The sequence below is a fragment of the Ranitomeya variabilis genome, chromosome 5 (assembly GCF_051348905.1).
Source record: "Ranitomeya variabilis isolate aRanVar5 chromosome 5, aRanVar5.hap1, whole genome shotgun sequence".
Lineage (NCBI taxonomy): Eukaryota > Metazoa > Chordata > Amphibia > Anura > Dendrobatidae > Ranitomeya > Ranitomeya variabilis.
The window spans coordinates 28434060-28461440 of record NC_135236.1 but is presented as its reverse complement, the minus strand read 5'-3'; the positions used below and the strand labels follow the sequence as shown (position 1 = coordinate 28461440).

Genomic DNA, 27381 nt, shown 5'->3' with positions numbered 1-27381 from the left:
GCTCCACATCCACACATCATGACAATTTAGCTCCTCCTCCATGACCTCTGCCCCATTACCTTCACTCCCCATAGCAGGACAATCTAGCTCCTCCTCCAGGACCTCTACACATTGTGACAATCTCGACCGCTGTTCCCCCATATGAGGACAACTTAGCTCCTCTTCCAGGATGTCTGCACCACCACATCAGGGCAATTTAGATCCTCTTCCTTGACCTCTGCACTCTTATTTTGTGACAATCTAGTTCTTCTGCCAGGACCTCTGCTCCGCTAGATCAGACATATATGAGGCTGTCGAGTTTAGGTTGGGAGACCCATGGACAGTCTTGGCATTGCAATCCATGCTCAGACTAGGCTTCACAGACATCTGCATCATGAGCCTGGAGATGTAGACTAACAAACATTGTCAGTCGACACCTTTGTCTACTGCTGACAATCTCTGTCCTCATGCTTCATCTATGGTGGTCCAACCATCTCAGGGATGGAGAGCCGCTTCGTATACAAACTTATCTTCAATAATACAGAATGATTAGCCACCAATTCTTCTACAGAACCTCTTCTCTTGCCCCATCTACCAGGATGAGTGGCATTTGTTTGGACTCAATAGCTTTGTTTGTAGATAGTAGTCATTTACCACAGTCCAAAGGTCACAACGTGTCCCTCAGATTACTCCCAAGATGGCTGATGGGTCTTCCTTGAAATTTCTGTAACTTTGTGAAGCTGCGGAAGTCTGCTCCCTGCCGCAGCCTATCTACTTGGGTAATACGGGAGCTTTTGCAATCTCTAGGCCACTACTCTTCAGGACTGACCTGCCATCTACAACTATGTATGAACAAATGTCTCCACAGCTCCGAATATGGGTCCTGACTAGTGATGAGCGAGTGTACTCGTTCCTCGGGTTTTCCCGAGCACGCTCGGATGATCTCCGAGTATTTGTTAGTGCTCGGAGATTTAGTTTTTGTTGACTCAGCTGCCTGATTTACGGCTGCTAGCCAGCCTGAGTACATGAGGGGGTTGCCTGGTTGCTAGGGAATCCCCACATGTACTCAGGCTGGCTAACAGTCGTACATCATGCAGCTGCTGTGACTAAAACTAAATCTCCGAGCACTAACAAATACTCGGAGACCACCCGAGCGTGCTGGGGAAAACCCGAGCAACGAGTACACTCGCTCATGACTAGTCCTGCCTACAGATGAGTGAATATTGCAATATTAGGTTCGGATTACGATCGCCGTATTTGCAATATTCGCTGAACACAGCCGAACGACATTGGAGTCAATGGGAGTGGACATGAGCGAATATGTTTGGAACCGATCGTCAAACATAAATTTGGCACGAATATGCTACGAATATGGCAAATTCAAAAACGGTGATAGTTTTCAGAACATATTCGCTCTTCTCTGGAACACCAGGTGGTCAGGACTAAACTGTTTACGTCCATGACTTTTTTATAATGGGTCTTTATGGTGGACGGATGCCTAGACATCCATTTTGATGGTGACCATTGTTGGATGCATATGTGTGAGCGTATACTCCCAACAGCGGGCACAAACACTGTGTACCCAGCCAAAATCATAATCTAGAGCATCAGCAGTGTTGGCACTTTCCTTAATATTACTAGTGATGCAGCTCCGGGCTACCACCTCTCTTCAGAATCACAAGCCCGCCCTTGGACTTGTTCCTGTGACCTCACCATGCACTCACATTGTCTACCTGGATCCACAAGATCCTCTGCTACCATTCACCAGCTTCCTTACAACAGCCATTACAGACTCTTGTTTTCAGTCTTTGTCTAGAGATGACAGAAGAGTCTGGACAAAAAATACGAGTCTGGAAGAGACAGAATGATGACGAATCTGGAGGGTACAGAGGATTCTGGAGGGGACCAAAAGGTTTGGAGTGAGAAGGAAAGTCTGGAGGAATCATGTCACGGTTCACACTGTGCTGACAACAATAAGTCACGGGTCCCAACAATATGTCAGGGATCCCGGGAAGGCTATCTTTATCGTCCCCACTACTCACACCAATTTGTCACGGGTTGTTTGATGGCCCCTGGTTCCTTCTGAAGGGGATTTATCTATATTCCACTTCCCAGTTCCAGTTTGGAATTTGCAGCTCTCTGGCACCCCCTTGCCCTCATGTCAGGTTAGGTACTGCACCTAGGGTAATTAGTCGCCAGAAAGGCAGCCTGCTATGTACTAGCTATTAGGTATGCTACAGCGAGGGCGGTATAACTACTCCCATTCAGACGGGAACAATAAATATCAATGCCACCGGTCGCTGCAAAGAAGCCCAGTCGCACAGGACAAAGTCGCTGCCATCAGTTCCGATTTTCACAGGGATTAACGGGTCCGGAGCCAACCCAAATCAGTAGCGTGATTCACTTCAGAGGAAGCAACAGTTCATTTATAGAGCAGGAAGAGACAGCTAGTAAATTATATATTTTACTCCATAAAAAGTTAGGCAGTGTTTACAAGGTATAAAAGATATAAAGGAGGCAATTCGTATGTACATTACAGATTACAAAATAAAATAGGATTAACATTGAATAGAGGACACTTACGGGTCGTTCAGGTAATTTCATATCAGTATGGCGGCCGTGTGCTCAGGAGATACATACATGTGCATTTAGCACAGCTTTGCCGACCTGGTGTTAGCTCGCTTCCTGGACCAAGACTAATTCACAACTCAGCAGGCGTAAAGATATGCCCTCTCGTCGTGACATCACTAAGTGGGCTGAGTAATGATATGCACCCTTTCCTCAGAATTTACGTTTTTGAGTCCATCAAACAAAGGCATTCCTGAGTGAGAAGGGAGTGGGAATGAGTGGCTAGAGGGGATTGGTCATCTGCATTTTAAAAGCCACAACCTGCTCACACATTAGTATCAAGTTGCACAGTGTATCTGCCATAGGACTTTGTTTGTGGTATGTGCGAGTGCAGAGGGGGAGAGAGAAGGGGGGTCAAAGCTGCAGTGTGTGTCTGACATGGTACTTTCTAGAACTAATCTCACAATATGACATTTTACATTATCAGGACAAAACATATGAGCCTAGAGAAGACAGGAGAGTCTGGAGGGGACAAAGGAGTCTGAAGAAAAGGGTTTGAAGGAGACAGGAGAGTTTGAAAGGGATAAAGGAGTCTGCAGAAGGACAAGGGAGTGTGGAGAAGGACTGAGGAGTTTGAAGGGAACAGAAGGAAGAGTTTGAAGGGGCAAAGAAGTCTGGAAGGGATAGAGGAGTCTGGAGGTGACTAAAGTCTACAGAAGGACAAAGGAATCTGAAGGGGACAGAAGAAGTCTTTAGAGGACAATAAAAGTATGGAGGGAACAGAGCAACTGGAGGGATTCGAAGAAGTCTGGAGAGAACATGGGCTTCTGGGGAGAAAAGAGGTGTCTTGATAGTACAGAGAAGTCTGCAGAAGGACAGAGAAGTCTGGGGAGGACAAAATAAACTAGAGGCTTCTGTAGAGGACAGAAAAGACTAGACAGGATAGATACATCTGGATAGGACAGAAGTGCTTGGAGGGGATAGAGGAGTCTGGGGGAGACAGAATAGTCTAGAGGTGACAAGGGAGTCTGAAGGGGAGAGAGGAGTCTGCAGGACAAAAGAGTCTGGTGGAGGGCAGAGAAGTTTGGAGGTGACAGAAAAAGTCTTGAGGGGACAGAGCAGTATGTACAGGACAAAAGAGTTTGGAGGGGAAAGCATAGCCTAGAAGGGACAGAGAGGTTTGGACAGGAGAAAGGAGTCTGGGCAGGACAGAGCAGCCTGGAGCTGACAGAAGAGTCTGCAGGAGTACAAAGGAGTCTGGAGGGGACAGACAGGCATGGAGCATGTATAGCCAGTTCTGTAAGCATTCCTGCACCATTGCTGAAGCCTCCCAACCCAAGGTTTCTAGGTCCTGGGCCTTTGCTGTCCTGGCAGGGGACACATCCTGGTTACACAATCATCAGACATCCTCCATGAGCAGGAAATAATCATAGAGTGAAAAATCTCCTCAGGGAGGGGTAAGAGCAACATGTAATGCAGCATTAGCTCCGAGCTCTACAACTTCTCAACCGTAAACAGGTCCGTGAGCAGCATCTTCATATGGATCCACATTCAGCAGGTAAGTAGCTATATCCCTTCACATACCGGGTCACTTGCTACTTACCCAATGAGGATCATTTCCAGCAACGGTCCAGCTAAAATTAGCAGCATGACAACGATGGCTGGAGAATCTGGAAAGAATATGTACCACGCCTTGTTACTAATGATATTAACCCCGTTTACTCCATCACACGGGATCTGCCTTGTATCCCTTAGGGAGTAGACATGATTTTAACTTTGTAATATAATTTATCAGAAAAATCTTCTTTCTCTCCCTGGACTGATCATTTCCTCTCTATGTAAAATGTGCCGTCATTGCAGACAGATTTTCACCATTAGGGCTCGCTCCCACTTGCGATTAAATCGGACGAACACAATCCTATTAAAAATTGCATTCGGACCAATATTATTCTATCATTGTGCGTTCGAATCGAATCATGATTAGACTGGAAAAAGATCATAGCGTGCTGCGATTGTATGCGAAAATCGTATCGAAATCAGCAATAGAAGTCAATGGGGGTGAGAAAAAAATCCTCACAACAACGGATCATGTGAGTGCCATCTGATTTTTACACGTCGCTGTCCTTGAAAAACTGACATTTCATCTGCGGTGTACAGTAAAATCACAGCGATCCACCGACAGGATAGATGTATACACATACAATAGATATGAAGATGTCAGTGACACATATAATTAGTGCAATGCATGAGCAGCTTACTGTACATGGATTTAATTAATAAATTTGTGAAAAAAATGGCGTGGGATCCCCCAACATTTTATTAAGCAGCAGCGGGAAAGCCGACAGCTGGGGGCAGATGTGTATAGCCTGGGAAGGTGGTAATAGTAATGGGGGTGTCTTATAGACTTAATGTCAGCTGACAATACAAAGGTGACATCAACACCCCGACCATCACCCCTCTTGCCACCGCCACAGGGCAAGTGGGAAGAGTGAGGCTAAGTGACAGATTTTGTGCATCTTATGGATGCGCCATTTCTGGGGCGGCTGAGAGCTGATGTTTTCAGTCTGGAAGGCGGCCAATATCAATGGCCCCTTCATAGCTGATTAACATAAGCCCGCTGCTGCCTGCCTAACCTTTGCTGGTTATTAATTATAGGGGGACCCTACGTCATTTTTCACCAGGAAAGGCTAAGTATACATCTGTGAGCTGACACTAATAACCTGAGAAGCTCCGGGGTATTACCCCCTTCCCAGACATCTGCCCCAAGCTGTCCGCTTTCCCTCTGCTGGTTAAGAAAATTTCTGGGGATACCAAGCCATTTTTTTTTCAGAAAATAATTTATTTAGTAATAAAAAACAAGTACAGACACAACGCACTGTATATATTTCACTCACATATTTATATCTATCTAATCTATATATATATTGAAGAATATTTCCTTCATAAACTATGTATATATTACTGAGAATAACTATGTAAAAGATGATGTTAAAATCGCATTGCAATCGGATTGCATGTAAATCGGTGTCAGTCGGGTGCTAGGTGTTAAAAACCGGATTGTACTCGCATGAAAAACACATGACTCTCATCCCACTTTTCTGGAACAAAATTGGACTGATTTTAAAAACGTTAGTGTGTCTCCTGCCTTATTGAGATAGGACAGTTGGTGCTTTTAAAATTCTATGGAGGGGAAGCTAAAGGCACAGATATTCCACTGTGAGTTCTCATGAAACAGCAGTCACACTTCTCCATAGAACTTTATGAGCACCAACTGCCATCTCCTCAGATTTCTCAGGAATGGGGAAATCTGTATTCACTGAAGATATGTTTTACCTGAAGAATTTGAGAATGAATGATCAAAGAGGAGGACAGATTTCTCTAATAAAATATATTACATTTTTTTTTTTTATTCCAGTGCACTATTAATTAAAGAAAACCAAAATAGAACGACGGGTACTCTTTAAAGAGAGTTCTGCTAAAAAAAAACACAAAAAAATATGAATAGTGAAGTTATAAGTGTTTTTCAAATACTTCAAATGTCGTTAGTAAATCTGATGATTTCCCTCAGTCTTACAAGGATGTACATTTTATTGCCACTTTACCAAACGGAGCCCAAAATCTTGTGAGATGTTCTTCTCTGGCAAATGTCAAGAAACGTGAGTGACTTGGGACTTCTAGTTCTTAGAGCTAAACATGTGCCAGCCTTCTTCTGTTCTGTTAGTTATCTTCGTCTCTTCTCACCCCCCTCGCCCGTTTCTCCATAGTGCCTAGGAATTCATCTTAGATTACATCTAATGTTACATCTATATAATGTTATCCAGGGTAAGTTAAGACCGCAGCTCAGATCTCCTGTGTTTACATGGTTTTACCCCTGTGCACAGCTCTGATCAGTGACTACTTATCTACAAACAGCAACTTCAGCTAAGATAGAACTGTTGCCAACAGAGGAGGCATCTCCATCTATTACTTCAATTGTTCAGTACTTGAACATTGTCCTTAATAGAATAATTTGTCCGGGATGTGGACATTCTCCTTTACGGAATATGTTGTGTGGGAGGTGGACATTGCCCTTAATAGATTAATTCTTCCTGGATGTGGACATTCCCCTTAACAGAATGATTTGTCCTGGATGTGGACATTGTCTTCAGTGGATTGTCTTATCAGATACATCGATGACGCATTTATGGGCTATACCTTTAGTGTCTGATCTGTAGGGCTGGGGGTTTATCCTCATGTCTCCTCTCTTGGGTGGAGGGCATATTTTCGAGGACTATTGTCATATTTTATGGATATGGGCTTTCTTGCCGATGACTTGTATTATTACACCACAATAGCAAATCTGTATAAAAGACGGACAAAACCCAAGATAAAATCATAATAAGCAAATACCTTGGAGTAAATAAATAAACTGTAGTAGTGCATGAAAATAATATGGAGTGCTTAGATAACATGATTTTGATTTAAAAAATGTAAAAGTCGTCCCACAACGTCAAGGTGACCAAATTTGAGATGGTCCTAACCTCTAGTATTAAAATCTTACCATTTGTCAGGTGACGTACATGTGGATAAGGTCTGAGAAGGACTAATGGACGCCCATTCCAGTTCATTTCTTTAGTTTTTTTTTTATTTCAGTTTATTTGCAGTCTATGCAAATAAAGGTGTGACCTGCCTTTTCTTTGAACTGGACATTACATTCGTGTAGTTCCCCATGCCTGGTTGTCCATTAGCCGGGTTCAGTCCTTCTCAGCCCTTATCCACATGTACATCACCTGACAAATAGTAAGGTTTTAATACTAGAGGTTAGGACCATCCTGAGTTTGGTCACCTTGACGTGGTGGCATGGCTTTTACATTTTTTAAATCAAAATTATGTAAACTAAATACCCTATGTTATTTTCATGCTCTATTGCTTTTTATTTATTTACTGCATGGTATCTGCTTATGTTTTTATTTTGGGTTTAGTGGCCAGTGTGAACGTGCGCCTACACATTGCATGCACGCCAACTCATAATACAGGTCATCTCTTTAAGTTTTCTGTATAAAGGACAGCCGAACAGTTTCCTTATTACCAAATTACTGCTCACATGTGACTCTTGTGCCATTTTCCATTCTCACACATGTGACATTTCACACAATACAAATGGAGGTTTATAGTTACCTGGCATACCACAGCATTTCCGGAGTTAAGCATAGACAAGTGTTGTAATCGTTAAGGTTGTAGAATTTGGTAATAATCATATAATACAGTTGCTTCTCTGTTGCTTGAGAATCTGACTATAGGACAATGCATTGTTCTCTGCTGTCAGCCAGTTAAGGTCTGGAGGAGCTCACTGTAGGTTTGGAGAATACAGTCTTTTGCTCCTTGGCATCAGCAGTTTTAGGCTGGACAGATGAGGGCTTACTTAAGGACAAATACATCCTGTCTATTGTTATCTGTTATCAGCCAGTGTAGGCTGGGGAGAGGCTGATTACAATTTTACTGCTTCTTGGTATCTGCCATTTTAAAACTTGTGAAGCTGACAATTGGACAGGTAAATACAATGCATTGTCTTTTGTTGTCGGCCCGACCCAGCCCCAACCGACACATTCCCCAATTACCAACAACCACCTCTTCCAAAAGGACTTTAATTAAGTGTGGTGATCGGGGCTGGCACTAGGAATTTCAGGGCCCCATACACCAGTAAGGGTAATAATGCCCTGATGGTGACCCTGGTGGTGATGCCAACAGTCTCTCTGCTACAACACATGGCCGGGGGTCGAGTCATCATGCCTTGGCTCTTCCTCCAACTCTATCATCTCCAGCATTAATTTTTTTGCTCTCGGGCCTCTCTAGATTGTGTAAAGTCCAGAGCTCCACATCTTGCGTTTATGACCTGATGTACCTTTATGTATGTGATTCTTCATGCAGGACAACCCCGGAAGAATCATTCTACTCCTGTCCAGACGCAACCTCAATGGCAGAACGCACATTCCCTCCAGCTGTATAACCCTCGGGCGGTGGTGCCCCTAGGACTCAAGTGTCTTGTAGAGGTAGGAATCATTGAAGGCTGTAGGGTAATGGCCTCATATACAATATAATGGTGGAATATGCCCAAGAATATATCGTCATGTGATCAGTCATGGCGTGGTTTGGATTACTTTTCTCCATTAATGGTGTGGTCAATAATTCATCTGTTCCTTTACCTCTAGGTAGAAGAGGTCACCCTGCATAAAAAAGGTGAGAGGTGCAATCAAAAGGCCATTATCACTGCCCCTTGAAGGGGTTATCCACGTATTTGTTTTTATTTATTTTTTGCTATTGGCCATAGAACTTACTGGAAGGTAGTTGGTAACTTCATGCCCGTCCTGCCCGGTGCCGATCTTTTCCAGCTCAGGCGGTAATTCTTCCGCTTCTGGTGACGTCATGTTGACAGAGCAGCTCCTTCTTTTCTGGTCTGTTCTATCAATGGGGCATCACTGCCTAACTGTGGGGAGCTAGCTGTCAAATAGCATGACATTGGCAGTGATGTCCTATCAACAGAACGTAAGAGAACAGCATGAGGTCAAAGGAAGCTGGAGAAATCGCCGCCTGAGCCAGAAAAGGTCATCGCAGGACAGAACAGGCAGGAACCTTCAGGTAAGTTCTGAGACCCATAGAAAAAAATCCCCAAAGTCCCAGAAAAGCTCCTTAAAGAGAATAATTACAAATCCTCTGCCTAGACTCAGAGTTAACCCCTTAACGATCAGAAGTATTTTAGTTTTTGTTTTTTGCTCCCCTTCTTCCCAGATCCATAACTTTTTAAATTTTTTGGTCAATATGGCCATGTGAGGGCTTGTTTCTTGTCGGACGAGTTGTACATTTGAGCGACATCATTGGTTTTAACATATCGTGTACTGGAAAATGGGAAAAAAATTCCAAGTGTGGTGAAATTACAAAAAAAGTGCAATTCCACAGTTGTTTTATTTTTTTTTTTACCATGCTCACTAAATGCTAAAACTGACCTGCCATTACGATTCTCCAGGCCATTACGAGTTCTCAGACTCCAAACATGTTCTTTAGTTCTAGGTTCTTTTTTTTATTTAAGAGGTGAAAAAAAAATCAAAAATTTGATTTAAAAAAAAAAAAAAAGCGCCATTTTCCGAGACCTGTAGTGTCTCACTTTTTTGTGCTCTGAGGCTGGCTGAGGGTTTAGTTTTTGAGTGCTGAACTGACGTTTTTATTGATTCCATTTTGGTGTAGAAACGATCTTTTGATCGCCCGTTGTTGCATTTTATTGCAATGTAGCAGCAACCAAAAAAACTTAATTTTGGCACTTAGACTTTTTTCTTGTTACACCGTTTAGCAATTGGGTTAATTATTATTATTACTTATTATTGTAGCGCCATTTATTCCATGGCGCTTTACATGTGAGGAGGGGTATACATAATAAAAAACAAGTGCAATAATCTTAAACAACATAGTTCATGACTGGTACAGGAGGAGAGAGAACCCTGCCCGCGAGGGCTCACAATCTACAAGGGATGGGTGAGGATACAGTAGGTGCGGATAGAGCTGGTCATGCAGCGGTTTGGTCGATCGGTGGTTACTGCAGGTTATAGGCTTGTCGGAAGAGGTGGGTCTTCAGGTTCTTTTTGAAGGTTTCGATGGTAGGTGAGAGTCTGATGTGTTGGGGTAGAGAGTTCCAGAGTAGGGGTGATACGCGAGAGAAATCTTGTATGCGATTGTGGGAAGAGGAGATAAGATGGGAGTAGAGAAGGAGATCTTGTGAGGATTGAAGGTTGCATGGAGGTAAGTACCGGGTGACGAGGTCACAGATGTATGGAGGGCACAGGTTGTGGATGGCTTTCTATGTCATGGTTAGAGTTTTGAACTGGAGTCTTCGAGTAATGGGGAGCCAGTGAAGGAATTTACAGAGGGGGAAGGTTGGGGAGTAGCAGGGTGAATTAGGCTGGCAGCAGAGTATAGAATAGATTGGAGGGGTGCAAGAGTGTTAGAGGGGAGGCCACAGAGTTGGAGGTTGCAGTAGTCAAGAGGGGAGATGATGAGGGCATAGATTAGGGTTTTCGCAGATTCTTGGTTGAGGAATGTAGAGATCCGATAAATATTTTTGAGTTGAAGTTTGTGGAAAAGTCTTGGATATATGGTATGAAGGAGAGATCAGTGTCAAGGATTACCCCGAGGCAGCGAGCTTGTGGGACTGGGGAGAGTGATCAACCATTTACTTTAATGGATATGGCTATTGGGGGGGAGGGGGGTCGAGTGAGATAGGGGAAAGATGATGAATTCTGTTTTGCCCATATTAAGTTTTAGAAATCTAGCAGAGAAGAAGGATGAAATAGCAGACAGACATTGTGGAATTGTGGTTAGTAGGGTGGTGATATCTGGTCCAAAGATGTAGATCTGTGTGTCATCGGCATAGACATGATACTGAAAGCCATGAGATTCATACGAGCTGTCCCAGGCCAAAGGTGTAAATGGAGAAGAGCAGGGGCCCTAGGACTGAACCTTGCAGGACTCTGACAGATAGGGGGCGAGGTGAGGAGGTGGTGTGTGAGTGGGAGATGCGGAATGTCCGTTCTGTTAGGTATGATGATATCCAAGATAGGGCCAAATCTGTGATACCAAGAGATGAGAGGGTCTGTAGTAATAGGGAATGGTCCACTGTGTCAAAGGCAGCCAACAGGTCGAGGAGGAGGAGGACACAGTAGTGTCACTTGGCTTTGGCAGTTAATAGGTCATTGATGACCTTAGGACAGTTTCAGCGGAGTGATGTGTCCGGAAGTCAGATTGTAAGCGGTAAAGAGGGACCAGGAGGAGAGGTGGGAGGGCAGTTCAAGATGGACGTGTTGTTCCAGTAGTTTTGAGGCATAGGGGAGAAGTGATATGGGGAGATAGCTAGACACAGAGGATGAGTCAAGAGAGGGCTTTTTGAGGATGGGTGTGATTGAGGCATGTTTGAAGCATGAGGGGAAAACACCAGTTGTTAGTGATAGGTTGAAGAGATGGGTTAGAGTTGAGATGAAGACTGTGGTAAGGTTTGGGATGAAGTGGGATGGAATCGGGTCAAGTGCACAGATGGTGAGATGTGATCTTGAGAGTAGAGTGGAGAGTCGATCTTCTGTGATGGTGGAGAAGTTGGTTTTGGAGGAGGAGGGCTGAGCAGTTAGGAAGAGAGGTTGTGGGGGTTGTAGGCCAAAGCTTTCTCTGATGTTATCAATAGTGTTGAGCATTCCGATACTGCAAGTATCGGGTATCGGCCGATACTTGCTGTATCGGAATTTCCGATACCGAGATCCGATACTTTTGTGGTATCGGGTATCGGGTATCGCAACAACATTAATGTAATAATGTGTAAAAAAGAGAATTAAAATAAAAAATATCGCTATACTCACCTGTCCGACGCAGCCGGGACCTCAGCGAGGGAACCGGCAGCGTTGTTTGTTTAAATTTCGCGCTTTTACTTGGTTACGTGAAGTCCCGGCTTGTGATTGGTCAGGGCGGCCATGTTGCCGGGACGCGGACCAATCACAGCAAGCCGTGATGAAATTACGTCACGGCTTGCTGTGATTGGTCCGCGTCCCGGCAACATGGCCGCCATTAACCAATCACAAGCCGTGACGTCACGGGAGGCTGGACATGCGCGTATTTTGAAAAGCGCGCGTGTCCAGCCTCCAGTGACGTCCCGGCAACATGGCCGCCATTAACCAATCACAAGCCGGGACGTCACGGGAGGCTGGACATGCGCGTATTTTGAAAAGCGCGCGTGTCCAGCCTCCCGTGACGTCACGGCTTGTGATTGGTTAATGGCGGCCATGTTGCCGGGACGCGGACCAATCACAGCAAGCCGTGACGTAATTTCGTCACGGCTTGCTGTGATTGGTCCGCGTCCCGGCAACATGGCGCCGTGACCAATCATAAGCCGGGACGTCACTGGAGGCTGGACACGCGCGCTTTTCAAAATACGCGCATGTCCAGCCTCCCGTGACGTCACGGCTTGTGATTGGTTAATGGCGGCCATGTTGCCGGGACGCGGACCAATCACAGCAAGCCGTGACGTAATTTCGTCACGGCTTGCTGTGATTGGTCCGCGTCCCGGCAACATGGCCGCCCTGACCAATCACAAGCCGGGACCTCACGTAACCAAGTAAAAGCGCGAATTTTAAACAAACAACGCTGCCGGTTCCCTCGCTGAGGTCCCGGCTGCGTCGGACAAGGTGAGTATAGCAATATTTTTTATTTTAATTCTTTCTTTTACACATTAATATGGTTCCCAGGGCCTGAAGGAGAGTTTCCTCTCCTTCAGACCCTGGGAACCATCAGGAATACCGTCCGATACCTGAGTCCCATTGACTTGTATTGGTATCGGGTATCGGTATCGGATTGGATCCGATACTTTGCCGGTATCGGCCGATACTTTCCGATACCGATACTTTCAAGTATCGGACGGTATCGCTCAACACTAGTTATCAATCTTCTGCTTGAAGAATGAGGCAAAGTCTTCAGCTGAGATGAGTGGAGAGGGAAGACGTGCTGGGGGACAGAGGAGAGAATTGAAAGTGTTGAATAACTGTTTAGGGTTGTGAGACAGGGTGATTATGAGAGATGAGAAGTAGGTTTGTTTTGCTGCAGCAAGTGTTGCCTTGAAAGTAGTGAGGGACTGTTTGAATGTGATGAAGTGCTCATTGGAGTGTGATCTTTTCCATCTCCGCTCAGCAACAATGGAAGCCTGTCTTACTTTTGTCAGACTGGTGTGCCAGGGCTGTCTGTTGATTTTGCGAGCTCTGGTATGTGTAAGAGGGGCAACAGATTCCAGAGCTGCAGCTATTGTGGTTTTATATAAAGCAGCAACAGTGTCTGCATTGTGCAAGTTACTTATGTATGTGAGAGGGAGGAGGGATTCAGAGAGTGAGTGTAAATCAAGGTGTTTAAGATTTCTGCAAGAGTGTGCGAGTTTGTGAAGTGTGGATTGTGGACCTGGAGAGGAAAGGGAAGAGAATGTGAGTAGGTTGTGGTCAGAAACAGGGAGAGGTGAGTTGGAGATGTTAGATAGGGAGCAGAGGCGGGTGAAGATGAGGTCCAGTGTGTGGCCATCTTTGTGAGTGGCTGCAGAAGACCATTGAGCGAGGCTGAAGGAGGAAGTGAGAGATAGAACTTTAGTGACAGCTGAGAGGGAAGTGTCAATGGGGATGTTGAAGTTACCCATGATGATAGTGGGGATATCAGTGGAGGGGAAATGAATTAGCCAGGTGGTGAAGTGGTCAAAGAAGGTGGTGGCTGGCCCTCGGGGGCGGTAAATGACACCCAGTTGGAGGGGGAGTAGATACGCACAGAGTCCACCTCAAAGGAATGGAGGGTAACGGAGGGTGGCAGTGGGATTTGGGTGAAGGAGCAGTTATCTGACAGGAGAAAACCAACTCCTCCACCAGGCTTGCTGCTGGGGTGGGTTGTGTGGGAAAAGTGGAATACACCATACGAAAGTGCAGCTGGAGAGGCTGTGTCAGAAGAGGCGAGCCAGGTTTCGGTGATAGCGATGAAGGTAAGTTTGTTAGTAATGAAGATATCATGGATGTATGAAAGTCTGTTGTGGACAGAGAGAGCGTTCCACAGAGCTCCTGTTAGTGGGACTGGGGAAGCGGGGGCTGGGCGAATGGTTATAAGGTTAGAGAGGTTACGGAAAGTTGTGACAGAGCGTGGATGGGAGGTAGAAAAGTCTGTGGGGATGTGGTGAGGAGGACCAGGATTTGGAGAGATATCACCAGCAGTGAGGAGGAGCAAAGAAAGTGTTAGCAGGTGGGAGCAGGAGATGGCATGAGGTGGCTGTCTGTGTTTGGAGACAGGATTGTATGTTAAAGAAAAGTTCTGAGGAGGAGGTGAGATGGATGGGGAGGATGGAGGGAGAGATAATCAGTTTTTTAGTAGGTTTAGGGATTGGGGGAGGTAGCAGAAAGTGAAAGATTATAGGGGTGAGAGTGAAAACAAACAGAAACATTGTTTACAGTGACTGGCCAGTTACCTTCAGTTCCCTTCTGGTTCAATTCTGAATTAATTCATATCTCACACTTGTATGATGCATTTATGTGATGCACGCTGCAGACTGACATCTTGCAGACTTATGGTTTGCAATATCTTTGCAGATTCTTTTGCAAATTCTTTTTTTTATATTGATAGAGCGGCCGATTCTGAACACGGCGATACCAAATCTGGGTATACTTGATTTTTTATTTTTTTTTTTATTTTGGATAAAGCGAAAGGAGGGCGATTTGAACTTTTTTTTAATGTTTTTAATTTTTTTTTAAAGCTTTTTTAACATTTTTTGCATGCTTCAATAGTCTCCATGGGAGATTAGAAGCTGCAGTTGTCTGATCGCCTCTGGTACACACAGGCGATGATCAGATTGCCTGTATGCAGCAGAAATGCTCACTTGCTATGAGCGCCGACCATGGGGTGTCGCTTATAACAATCAGACAATGACAACCATAGAGGTCTGCTGTAGACCTCTGGTTGTCATGCCAACCCATCGCTGACCCACGATCATGTGACGGAGTCACCGATGGGCGGGATTTACAATGCGCTTCCAGTAAGCGCGACTTAAATGCTGATGTCAGAGATTGACAGCAGCATTTAACTAGTTACCAGCCACTGGTAGATCGCCACTCCACCCACGGCTGTTGCCGGCACATGTCAGCTGTATAGATCAGCTGTCATGTGCCCAGAAAGTTGCGGGCTCAGTGCCGGAGCCCGCACCAAGCAGGGAGTCCAACATGGCTGTACTATTATGCTCAATGTCGGAAAGGGGGTAACGTATACCTTTCATTTCAGGTGATTTTTTAATATAAATTGTCATGTGTGTACATGAGGAATAAAGCTGGTTCGTACTGATCAGTGAGTTGAGATAAAACACTAGAAAGCAGCGATCCTGTATCTTGTTGGCTCTCTCTCTGACTCTGCTGTTCTCACTCTCAATAGACTTCAATAGGCAGCTGTAATCTGATTCCTTAGGGAGGTGGCAGTACAGATTTAGCACTTTTTTTTTTTAAAGTTAATTCAGGGCACAGGGAAAGAGAAAAATTGGCTCATAAGTGGCTCTGATAATATATATTGCAAAGTTTTTTTATATTTACTTGGATTACAGATTCATGCAAAGTTTGATAAAATGAACCTGACCATTAAAAAAGTATAAGTGCATTTTTTTAAAGACATTTTGCATTGAAAATAAAGTTGTTATCCCATTTCAGAAAACTTTCTTCACTAGGCTATGATTCAACTTTGATCTGTCATCTTAGAGTGATCTAATTCTCTTGGATGGAAGAATCTTAGAACAGGTGAGGAGAAGACGGAGAATGGATTTCATCCAAGTGCAGTCCGATGACTTCCACGCACCTATTGACTTGAATGGGTGTGTGTCATTGGATTGGCGTGGCAAAACAATCGAGTGTTAGCATTGCCCCATTGAATAACTTTGGTGTCACGACTCCGTTTCTCAGGTGTTTCAGGACCAGGGACTCCTCCCCTGTCCCTGTATTAGTATTAGTAGTACCTTAGTACACCAACCAGACTAACAAGGTAACACGAACAGGGGTAACGAAGAATACCAAACATACAAATACATACACTGTTATGATCCGGTGACCTTGGAGCCGCATGAAACTTTCTCTGGAGTGGGTGGAAACTGTACTGACCGCAGATCCTGAACTAACACCGCAACTAGAAGTAGCCGTGGGGTGTGCCTAACAAACCCTAGACACCTCGACACAGCCGGAGGACTAAATACCCCTATAGATGGAAATAGGAATACTGCCTTGCTCAGAGCAGACCCCCAAAGGATAGGCAGCCCCCCACGAATATTGACTGTGAGTAGGAGAAGAAAAGACATACGCAGGCAGAAAACAAGATTTAGCAAAAGAGGCCACTCTAGCTATATAGGAAAGGATAGGACAGAATACTAGGTGGTCAGTATAAAACCCTTCACAAAAAATCCACAGCAGATAATACAAAAACTTCCACAATCTAACTAAAGACGTGGAGTGAATATCTGCAACCCCAGAGAATCCAACACAGACTGAGAAAATACTGACACAATCTAAGCTGGACAAGAAAACACAAAAGAATAGCACTGAATTATGAAGCACACAGCATGTGTGCCACAGAAACAAAACCAGACACTTATCTTTGCTGATTTGGCAGAAAGGCAGGAGGAACCAGGCAGAGGTCCAACTCCTCCCAAAAACAATTGACAACTGGCAAGGACTAATGAATCCTGCACGCCTAAATACCCCAGTCAGAACTGCAATCAGGAGATACACCTGACCAGGACAGCAACTCAGGGACAACTGCATTACCACCTACAACCACCGGAGGGAGCCCAAAAGCAGAATTCACAACAATACACAATAACAGAGGAATGCACCAGGGAGTGGAGGATGGGGTTAAACCAAAGTAGGAGAAGGAGAGGAACTAGCACACACCCAAAACCTAGCAACTGTCACAGATAAATCCACCAAACACCATCTCCAATAATAACCACCAACAAACTCCAGCCATGCAGCATGAAGCTAGCTCTGACAATGAGTCCTAGCCAGGGCCCAGATTATATAGGGAATGGGAGTGGCTAACAGTGAACAGCTGAGAGCCTTAATGCAGGAAAGCTTTGAGCAGATTAACCCCTGCACTGCTCAAAGAAACCTTCACCATTTAATATGAAGAGGAAGTGCTTCTAATCAGTGCAGGAGTAGGAGAAATTGAACACTGCAGTCTTCTGGCTCCTGTCTGTTGTGTTAAACCTGTGACATTTAGTCCGAGTGCTATTTGATATTTTATGAATATGCTTGTGTGAGCGAGCCAATGAGCTGAGTATTGTGTAACTCTGGCGTTTATGTCAAATCAACAGAGCTGCAGCTAATCTCTGAGCTCAACAGCTCTAAACGAGTGATTTGCTGCGGTGTTGTTGACATGACATCACTGCTATAGGCAGTCACACTTTGCCAGAGTCAAGAAGCTGGCAGCAATGAGCGAATTTGATAAGATTCGATTTTGTAGAGCAGCTCCAATTTGTGAAGAAAATCTGATGCACTTTAAATTTATTCACTGCAAATAAAATAAATCTCATTAATCTCAGGGGTCTCACCAGATCCCAGAGCATAGAAAAAGTAAGAAGAAAATAAATTATACTTCCCTGACCCTCACCTGTACAGCTGCTCAGCACACACTCCTCTCCAGTCTTTGCTCCCAGTACGTCCCGACATCTCCAGCTTCTCTACACAAACGTGGTGACGTCACGATGACGCACCTCATGACACTGCTGGGGGATGACATGACTTTTTGATGCCTTGTACAGGCAGATGATGCCGGGATGTGGTGATAAAAGATGCCTGATGACCGGAGCTTATAGAAGAAACGTGGCAGGATGGGAAAAGTGATTACAATTTTGTAAAGAAAATTAGTCCATATTTGGAATTGCCGTAATACGCAAAGTTTGGGAAATTCTTTTGATTTGTTTAGCATCAATTTGCTCATCTTTCTGGTGGGGACACATTTAAACCGAAAATTATCTCTATCCCAGAATGAAAAACAAAAACGATAAAGCAGTTGGCCTAGAATTCATTAGCCATGGCAGATGCCTGTTTCAGGGAGTTTACCCTTCATCAGAGTAAAGTAGAGTTTAGTCTCATAAATCCGATGTCCAGAACTCAACTTTCTGGGGATTGTTGTCTGAGTGTCAGGGAACAGCCAAGGGATCACGCACATATCCCACCACTGCCACCAATTTGTCACGAACAAGCACTCCCCTGTCCCCAATCATTATGACAATCACACAATTGACTGGTGATTGATGGATCAGGTCACGGCTGCTTACTCTACCAGGCCGGTTATTGATGACTTCCTAGTCGATGTATAGAACATGCACATCTGATTCCAAAGCATGGAATATATATGTTGTACATACTTCGGTACGGTTACGTCAAGCTCTGCAATAACCCAAGAAAAATTATCTGCCACCACCCATCATTTTTACGACCAATTGGACACCCATTTCTGGTAACATACAGCCTGACGAGGCTTCAGGGGTGCGGTTTATAGAGCAAGAGGAACAAAGCTATTACATTTTATATATTTAATCTGAAAAATAGGCAGTGTTTATGAAAATATACAAAAGTGACAAAACATTACAGTATATACAATCGCATAAAATAAAAAGGATAACAAAAGAAATGTACTAGACCTGATTTCACGGAAATGGCGCCAGACTTTAACAATGACAATAATTCAAAATCTGTTTTAACCAGATAAGAGTCACATCCATATATCTCCCCTTTGTTACCTTAGATGGGGCTGGTCAATGGGATAAGCTCAGGAAACACAAAATTATGGGATCTCCAATCTCAAGGATATCTGCCCCCTCAGAGATTCCAGGCTGGAAATATTAATGCCATATTTCACATCATGATTATAGCTTTCTATAGGTAGGAGACATGACATATACAACTTTGTCCACCTGCCCGGTATTGATTCGGGGATGATGCACAGACCGCACAGTAATGTAAGTAAATGCTTTATGTTCATCGTTTTGTCACAACGTTGAAAATACATCTCCCATTACTATAGCATTTAGGCCTGTCACAAAAACACTCAATATTCATAACTGGAATCGAGCTCCAATGAGTCTGCTTGTAGTTCTTTTGAACATAGGGAGCCTTTTCTATCCAGGATAAAATAGTCTCACCTCCCACCCTTTGGTACAGACTTTGTGCCTACTCTCCATCGGATAACCCACTTCAATGACCTGTTCACAGCAGGGGGTTGTGTCTGAACAGTGGTCAAGTACATTGTTCAGAGCGCTAGCTCTTTTTCCCTTTACAATTACAATGAAGCCATACTTCACACCTCAATATGAAGGTGACACGTCCCCTCTGAAGAGATCGCTTTATAGATTGGTCCCATTTTACCAATAAATCTATGGCATGGAGCCTTATTGGCAATGCGTCACTGGAAAAAGTACTCAAATTATCTCTTCCCTTGAATAAAATATAAGTATTAGTGATGAGCGACTATACTCGTTGCTCGGGTGATCTCTGAGTATTTGTGACTGCTTGGAGATTTAGTTTTTGTTGACACAGCTGCATGATTTACGGCTGCTACCCAGCATGAGTACATGTGGGGGTTACCTGGTTGCTAGGGAATCCCCACATGTAATCAAGCTGTCTATCAGCTTTAAATCATGCAGCTGAGGAGAAGAAAACTAAATCTCCGAGCTGTCACAAATACTCGGAGACCACCTGAGTGTGCTCGGGAAAATCCGAGCAACGAATATACTCGCTCATCACTAATAAGTATCTCACTAGTGTCACTTATTGGAGGTAACTACACAATAAGTCAATCTCTGACTCTTAATAAGTCTTGCAACATGTCTTGGATTATTAGCTAAACCAGCCACAATCTACATCCATTTGTTAGGGGCGCGGACCCTCATCATTGTAGAGTTCACTTTCACTAATTGAATCAAACTTTGCAATATATCTTATCAGTAATGGTGGTTACTCTTTAACCCATTACTTGTCAAATAACATTTTTTACAAGTACGGATTTTTCAGAAAAGGGCGTCCCAATATTCAATTAAAAATGACAATGACATGATTTCCTATTTTGAAAACATTCATTTTACAAACACAACACAAAAAATTGGACCTAATTATAAAAATTATAAAATCTTAGTTGCTAGAAGCTAAAGATTAGGCGTCCCCAAAAAAGGACATTGGTAGATAATGGGTTAACCTGTAAATCTGAGACAATATGAAGCAGTAGAAGAAGATATTGGTAAAAGGTATTTTAAAAGTTGGTTGAGAAACAAGAGGTGGGCTTTAGTTTTTGACAGAGGTGGGAGATACTTGAGAAAACTTGTTCTCTTGTTCTTCTCCCATACAACCGAACCCATCAAATGTCCATCCAGTATTGTGCCAAGCACGTGAGAAATTGCTCTTCACATTCCAAGACTTACTAAGAATACCGTTCAGCTTTCTTCACCAGATCGAAGCAAACTCTCTTCACGATACGTCGAGAGTCGGAGTGTTGTGGACCACCCTTCCATCTGATCTTGCAAGATCCTAAAAAGAGAGATGTGGTTTCATTATGTACTAACTCCGGGGAAGGATGCTGCGGAGGAGACACTCACGTAAGCTCTAAGTACACCAACCCTGATCATATTAAGTCTGGCAGATAGTCGCAACTCTGTTCCTGGAGGTGATCTGCGTAGTACTGTATACAGATACTTTATCTTGAGAAAGGTGTCTAATTTCTGAAAAAAAACATTCTCAAATCTAGTGAATAGTTGCCATGTAAAGCTTGATTTCTCAGGACGTTCTAGGAGCCAGGACCTCAGATTTCAGCTGATCACAAGGGCAAATTTGTAAAAAATATCTGTAAACAAAATCTGTCACAAGATGCAAATGTTTGAACAGAATTTCTTCTCATTCTTTAGCTGAATATCATGGTTCTCCCTTCGCACATGATTGGTTTTGTCCAAATATTAAGTTATTCTCGGAAAATGAGTGTCTCAATCCAGATACAGTTAGGAGAGCCGGCGTTCACTGCCGAGTTGTCCTTTTCCGGCTTAGAAAACACCATTGAGGTGAGACATTAAACCTGAAGGACACATGTAGCATAGAATTGTTTTCTTCAGTAAGTAGTCCTGATTCTCTCGCTTTTCTTGGTTGCATCATCCATCATGCTGTATAATTCATGTTGAGGTCCATCAAGGCCGAGACATGGGATATTGTATGGGTATTTGGTTATCTTCTCCTGAATATCCTGGTTCAGCAATTGAGTCCATATCATTTTCCCCAGATACTCAGTGTAAATGGGTCTTGCCCTGTGGCTAAAATAATCAAGGAAGGAAAAAGGAAATCCTCCGAAGTTATCTTCCAGTTCCCAATGGACATGGAGGCTACACTGAAAACTATCATTTTGTCTGCATTCCTCTACATGGTGAGTCCTAGATAAACATTTACATCCAGGTTATGTCAGACTCCCTGCCTAACGGGAAAAAAATGTACGAGACACAATATGTGATAGACTGTGCGAGAGACACAATGTGCGAGAGACAACAGAAAATGTTCATCTGACGATTGGGAGTATTGTTCTGTTTAAACTGGGAGATGCTCTTCGATATTGACTATCACTGCGTCTACCAACAACAGCAGTATATGATATCGTCAGGATGTCACTTGGGGTACAGGATAATGACGCTGACACATGGGGTACAGGATAATGACACTGACACTGGGGATACAGGATAATGACACTGACACTGGGGGTACAGGATAATGACACTGACACTGGGGATACAGGATAATGACACTGACTCTGGGGGTACAGGATAATGACACTGACACTCGGGGTACAGGATAATGACACTGACACTGGGGGTACAGGATAATGACACTGACACTGGGGGTACAGGATAATGACACTGACACTGGGGGTACAGGATAATGACACTGACACTGGGGGTACAGGATAATGACACTGACACTGGGGGTACAGGATAATGACACTGACACTGGGGATACAGGATAATGACACTGACACTGGGGGTACAGGATAATGACACTGACACTGGGGGTACAGGATAATGACACTGACACTCGGGGTACAGGATAATGACACTGACACTGGGGGTACAGGATAATGACACTGACACTGGGGGTACAGGATAATGACACTGACACTGGGGTACAGGTTAATGACACTGACACTGGGGATACAGGATAATGACACTGACACTGGGGGTACAGGATAATGACACTGACACTGGGGATACAGGATAATGACACTGACACTCGGGGTACAGGATAATGACACTGACACTGGGGGTACAGGATAATGACACTGACACTGGGGGTACAGGATAATGACACTGACACTGGGGGTACAGGATAATGACACTGACACTGGGGATACAGGATAATGACACTGACACTGGGGGTACAGGATAATGACACTGACACTGGGGGTACAGGATAATGACACTGACACTCGGGGTACAGGATAATGACACTGACACTGGGGGTACAGGATAATGACACTGACACTGGGGGTACAGGATAATGACACTGACACTGGGGTACAGGTTAATGACACTGACACTGGGGATACAGGATAATGACACTGACACTGGGGGTACAGGTTAATGACACTGACACTGGGGGTACAGGATAATGACACTGACACTCGGGGTACAGGATAATGACACTGACACTCGGGGTACAGGATAATGACACTGACACTCGGGGTACAGGATAATGACACTGACACTCGGGGTACAGGATAATGACACTGACATTTGGGGTACAGGATAATGACACTGACACTGGGGGTACAGGATAATGACACTGACACTGGGGTACAGGTTAATGACACTGACACTCGGGGTACAGGATAATGACACTGACACTGGGGTACAGGATAATGACCCTGACACTGGGGTACAGGATAATGACACTGACACTGGGGTACAGGATAATGACCCTGACACTGGGGTACAGGATAATGACACTGACACTGGGGTACAGGATAATGACACTGACACTCGGGGTACAGGATAATGACACTGACACTGAGGATACAGGATAATGACACTGACACTGGGATACAGGATAATGACGCTGACACTGGGGGTACAGGATAATGACGCTGACACTGGGATACAGGATAATGACGCTGACACTGGGGGTACAGGATAATGACACTGACACTGGGGTACAGGATAATGACACTGACACTGGGGGTACAGGATAATGACACTGACACTCGGGGTACAGGATAATGACACTGACACTCGGGGTACAGGATAATGACACTGACACTGGGGTACAGGATAATGACACTGACACTGGGGTACAGGATAATGACGCTGACACTGGGGGTACAGGATAATGACACTGACACTCGGGGTACAGGATAATGACACTGACACTGAGGATACAGGATAATGACACTGACACTGGGGGTACAGGATAATGACACTGACACTCGGGGTACAGGATAATGACGCTGACACTGGGGGTACAGGATAATGACGCTGACACTGGGATACAGGATAATGACACTGACACTGAGGATACAGGATAATGACACTGACACTCGGGGTACAGGATAATGACACTGACACTGAGGATACAGGATAATGACACTGACACTGGGGGTACAGGATAATGACACTGACACTCGGGATACAGGATAATGACACTGACACTGGGGGTACAGGATAATGACACTGACACTGGGGGTACAGGATAATGACACTGACACTCGGGATACAGGATAATGACACTGACACTCGGGGTACAGGATAATGACACTGACACTGGGGGTACAGGATAATGACACTGACACTCGGGGTACAGGATAATGACGCTGACACTGGGGGTACAGGATAATGACGCTGACACTGGGATACAGGATAATGACACTGACACTGGGGTACAGGATAATGACACTGACACTGGGGGTACAGGATAATGACACTGACACTCGGGGTACAGGATAATGACACTGACACTCGGGGTACAGGATAATGACACTGACACTGGGGTACAGGATAATGACACTGACACTGGGGTACAGGATAATGACACTGACACTCGGGGTACAGGATGATGACACTGACACTGGGGGTACAGGATAATGACACTGACACTCGGGGTGCAGGATAATGACACTGACACTGGGGTACAGGATAATGACACTGACACTGGGGGTACAGGATAATGACACTGACACTCGGGGTACAGGATAATGACACTGACACTCGGGGTACAGGATAATGACACTGACACTCGGGGTACAGGATGATGACACTGACACTGGGGGTACAGGATAATGACACTGACACTGGGGGTACAGGATAATGACACTGACACTGGGGGTACAGGATAATGACACTGACACTCGGGGTACAGGATAATGACACTGACACTCGGGGTACAGGATAATGACACTGACACTCGGGGTACAGGATAATGACACTGACACTGGGGGTACAGGATAATGACACTGACACTGGGGGTACAGGATAATGACACTGACACTGGGGGTACAGGATAATGACACTGACACTGGGGGTACAGGATAATGACACTGACACTGGGGGTACAGGATAATGACTCTGACACTGGGGGTACAGGATAATAACACTGACACTGGGGGTACAGGATAATGACACTGACACTGGGGGTACAGGATAATGACACTGACACTGGGGGTACAGGATAATGACACTGACACTGGGGGTACAGGATGATGACACTGACACTGGGGGTACAGGATAATGACACTGACACTCGGGGTACAGGATAATGACACTGACACTCGGGGTACAGGATAATGACACTGACACTCGGGGTACAGGATAATGACACTGACACTCGGGGTACAGGATAATGACACTGACACTCGGGGTACAGGATAATGACACTGACACTCGGGGTACAGGATAATGACACTGACACTGGGGTACAGGATAATGACGCTGACACTCGGGGTACAGGATAATGGCACTGACACTGGGGTACAGGATAATGACACTGACACTGGGGTACAGGATAATGACACTGACACTGGGGGTACAGGATAATGACACTGACACTGGGGGTACAGGATAATGACACTGACACTGGGGGTACAGGATAATGACTCTGACACTGGGGGTACAGGATAATAACACTGACACTGGGGGTACAGGATAATGACACTGACACTGGGGGTACAGGATAATGACACTGACACTGGGGGTACAGGATAATGACACTGACACTGGGGGTACAGGATGATGACACTGACACTCGGGGTACAGGATAATGACACTGACACTCGGGGTACAGGATAATGACACTGACACTCGGGGTACAGGATAATGACACTGACACTCGGGGTACAGGATAATGACACTGACACTGGGGGTACAGGATAATGGCACTGACACTGGGGTACAGGATAATGACGCTGACACTGGGGGTACAGGATAATGACACTGACACTGGGGGTACAGGATAATGACACTGACACTGGGGTACAGGATAATGACACTGACACTGGGGGTACAGGATAATGACACTGACACTCGGGGTACAGGATAATGACACTGACACTGGGGGTACAGGATAATGACACTGACACTCGGGGTACAGGATAATGACACTGACACTGGGGTACAGGATAATGACGCTGACACTGGGGGTACAGGATAATGACACTGACACTGGGGGTACAGGATAATGACACTGACACTGGGGGTACAGGATAATGACACTGACACTCGGGGTACAGGATAATGACACTGACACTGGGGGTACAGGATAATGACACTGACACTGGGGGTACAGGATAATGACCCTGACACTCGGGGTACAGGATAATGACACTGACACTGGGGGTACAGGATAATGACACTGACACTGGGGTACAGGATAATGACATTGACACCGGTTACTTTATGTTCTTGTTTTAATCACATCTTTTTATGTTGTATTTTTCCTAAACAGAGATACCAACTGAATAATGCGTCTGACAGCAGCTCCTCGGATTATGACAGTGGGTGGAGCGATGCAGGTGGAGTTCTCTTCTTTAGCGATGACCATGTTGGATCTTCAGATCATGGAGGCTTCGATGGAGATTGTGGCGGAGGAGGAGACTGGGGAGGTGGCGGAGGAGATTGTGGAGGTGGAGGAGGAGGAGATTGCGGTGGAGGAGGAGGAGATTGTGGTGGAGGAGGAGGGGATTGTGGTGGAGGTTGTGACTAGTTGTAGCTCTTTTTTGATCTTCATGATCACAGTCTCTTGAAGCTGTTTTTCTCATTATGATTCTCGTCCAGTCCTAATTTCACATCACCGAAGTGCGCTTCTTACACCAAGGCATTCAGAACATTTTCAGTAACTCTTGAATATGATAATATAATGTTCTTAAATTTCAGTATTAGGAGATATGTTCTTAACTAAATCAAGTCTGGCCTAAAAAAAGCTTTGTCCAGCTCAAAGGATGAAGAGAGAAAACTTTTTTGAGTTTCGTGACTTTTTTTACTTTATGGCTTTTTAGTTGGTTTATTCCATGGTTTAGCTGCAGGGAACTAGAGATGTCTATGTTTTTAGAGCTTGTGTAAATGAACGGCTCTGTTTCCTGCAATTTAACTTTGAAATAAAGTTTTTAAAAAATTCAATAAAGTTATATTGCATCAAATCCTACAAGTTGTAAAACGAACAAAATGAAAGTCACGCTGTGAGCACAAGACTCAGAGCACATAGACTCTATTGCTCTATTGCCATATTGCTCCTGCCATACCGCTCTAGTCATACTACTGTCATACTGCTCCTGTCATACTGCTGCAGCCATACTACTGTCATACAGCTCCTGCCAGGCATTTGGAGACAAGGATCTCAGCCATCATTGGTCTTATACCTATTGCTATGGGACTCTGCATTGGAACTCATTCAAAGGTCAAGGAAAAAGGTGTAGATATGGACACAAATATATACGGCCATTCCTTGTTGGCATTCTCACTTCTATAGCTGTCTCTGCCTCTATATATTCCTTTTATACTACAGCTTTGATAACCAGTGCTGCTTCTTGTTGCCTTAGTCATGTTTTTCCATGGCAAATTCTTAATGTGTCCAAGTGGCCTTCCACCATGTTACCCAAAATTTGTGAAAATACGGCAGTAGTGGATGAAACTGAAATCAGTGGAAGGCATGTGGCAATGTGGACCCCATCTGGGAGGAGTATGTCTGTGTAACGGGGCCTGGGGTGGTAGCCATGGGTGAGTGTCACGAGTCTGACACCCCCCACACGTTCCAGAATAAACGAGATTTC

General features: G+C 44.7%; 1 protein-coding gene across 1 annotated transcript; it reads left to right on the top strand.

Moving 5' to 3' along the window:
* The first annotated feature begins 3950 nt into the window (after positions 1–3950).
* On the top strand, positions 3951–26735 carry LOC143774212 (phospholipid scramblase 3-like). The gene is made up of 7 exons (XM_077261592.1): positions 3951–4105; positions 8455–8576; positions 8736–8763; positions 20535–20692; positions 20999–21148; positions 21364–21504; positions 26061–26735. The coding sequence occupies exons 1-7, from the start codon at positions 4087–4089 to the stop codon at positions 26316–26318; spliced, it is 876 nt and encodes a 291-aa protein (XP_077117707.1). The 5' UTR covers positions 3951–4086; the 3' UTR covers positions 26319–26735.
* Positions 26736–27381: the final 646 nt, after the last annotated feature.

What these genes read in the sequence shown, in the direction of transcription:
- LOC143774212 (XM_077261592.1), top strand. An exon ending in GCTTAGAAAACACCATTGAG is followed by an intron (nt 21,149 to 21,363) that starts GTGAGACATTAA and finishes CATTTTCCCCAG; the next exon opens with ATACTCAGTGTAAATGGGTC. An exon ending in TGTCTGCATTCCTCTACATG is followed by an intron (nt 21,505 to 26,060) that starts GTGAGTCCTAGA and finishes TTTCCTAAACAG; the next exon opens with AGATACCAACTGAATAATGC.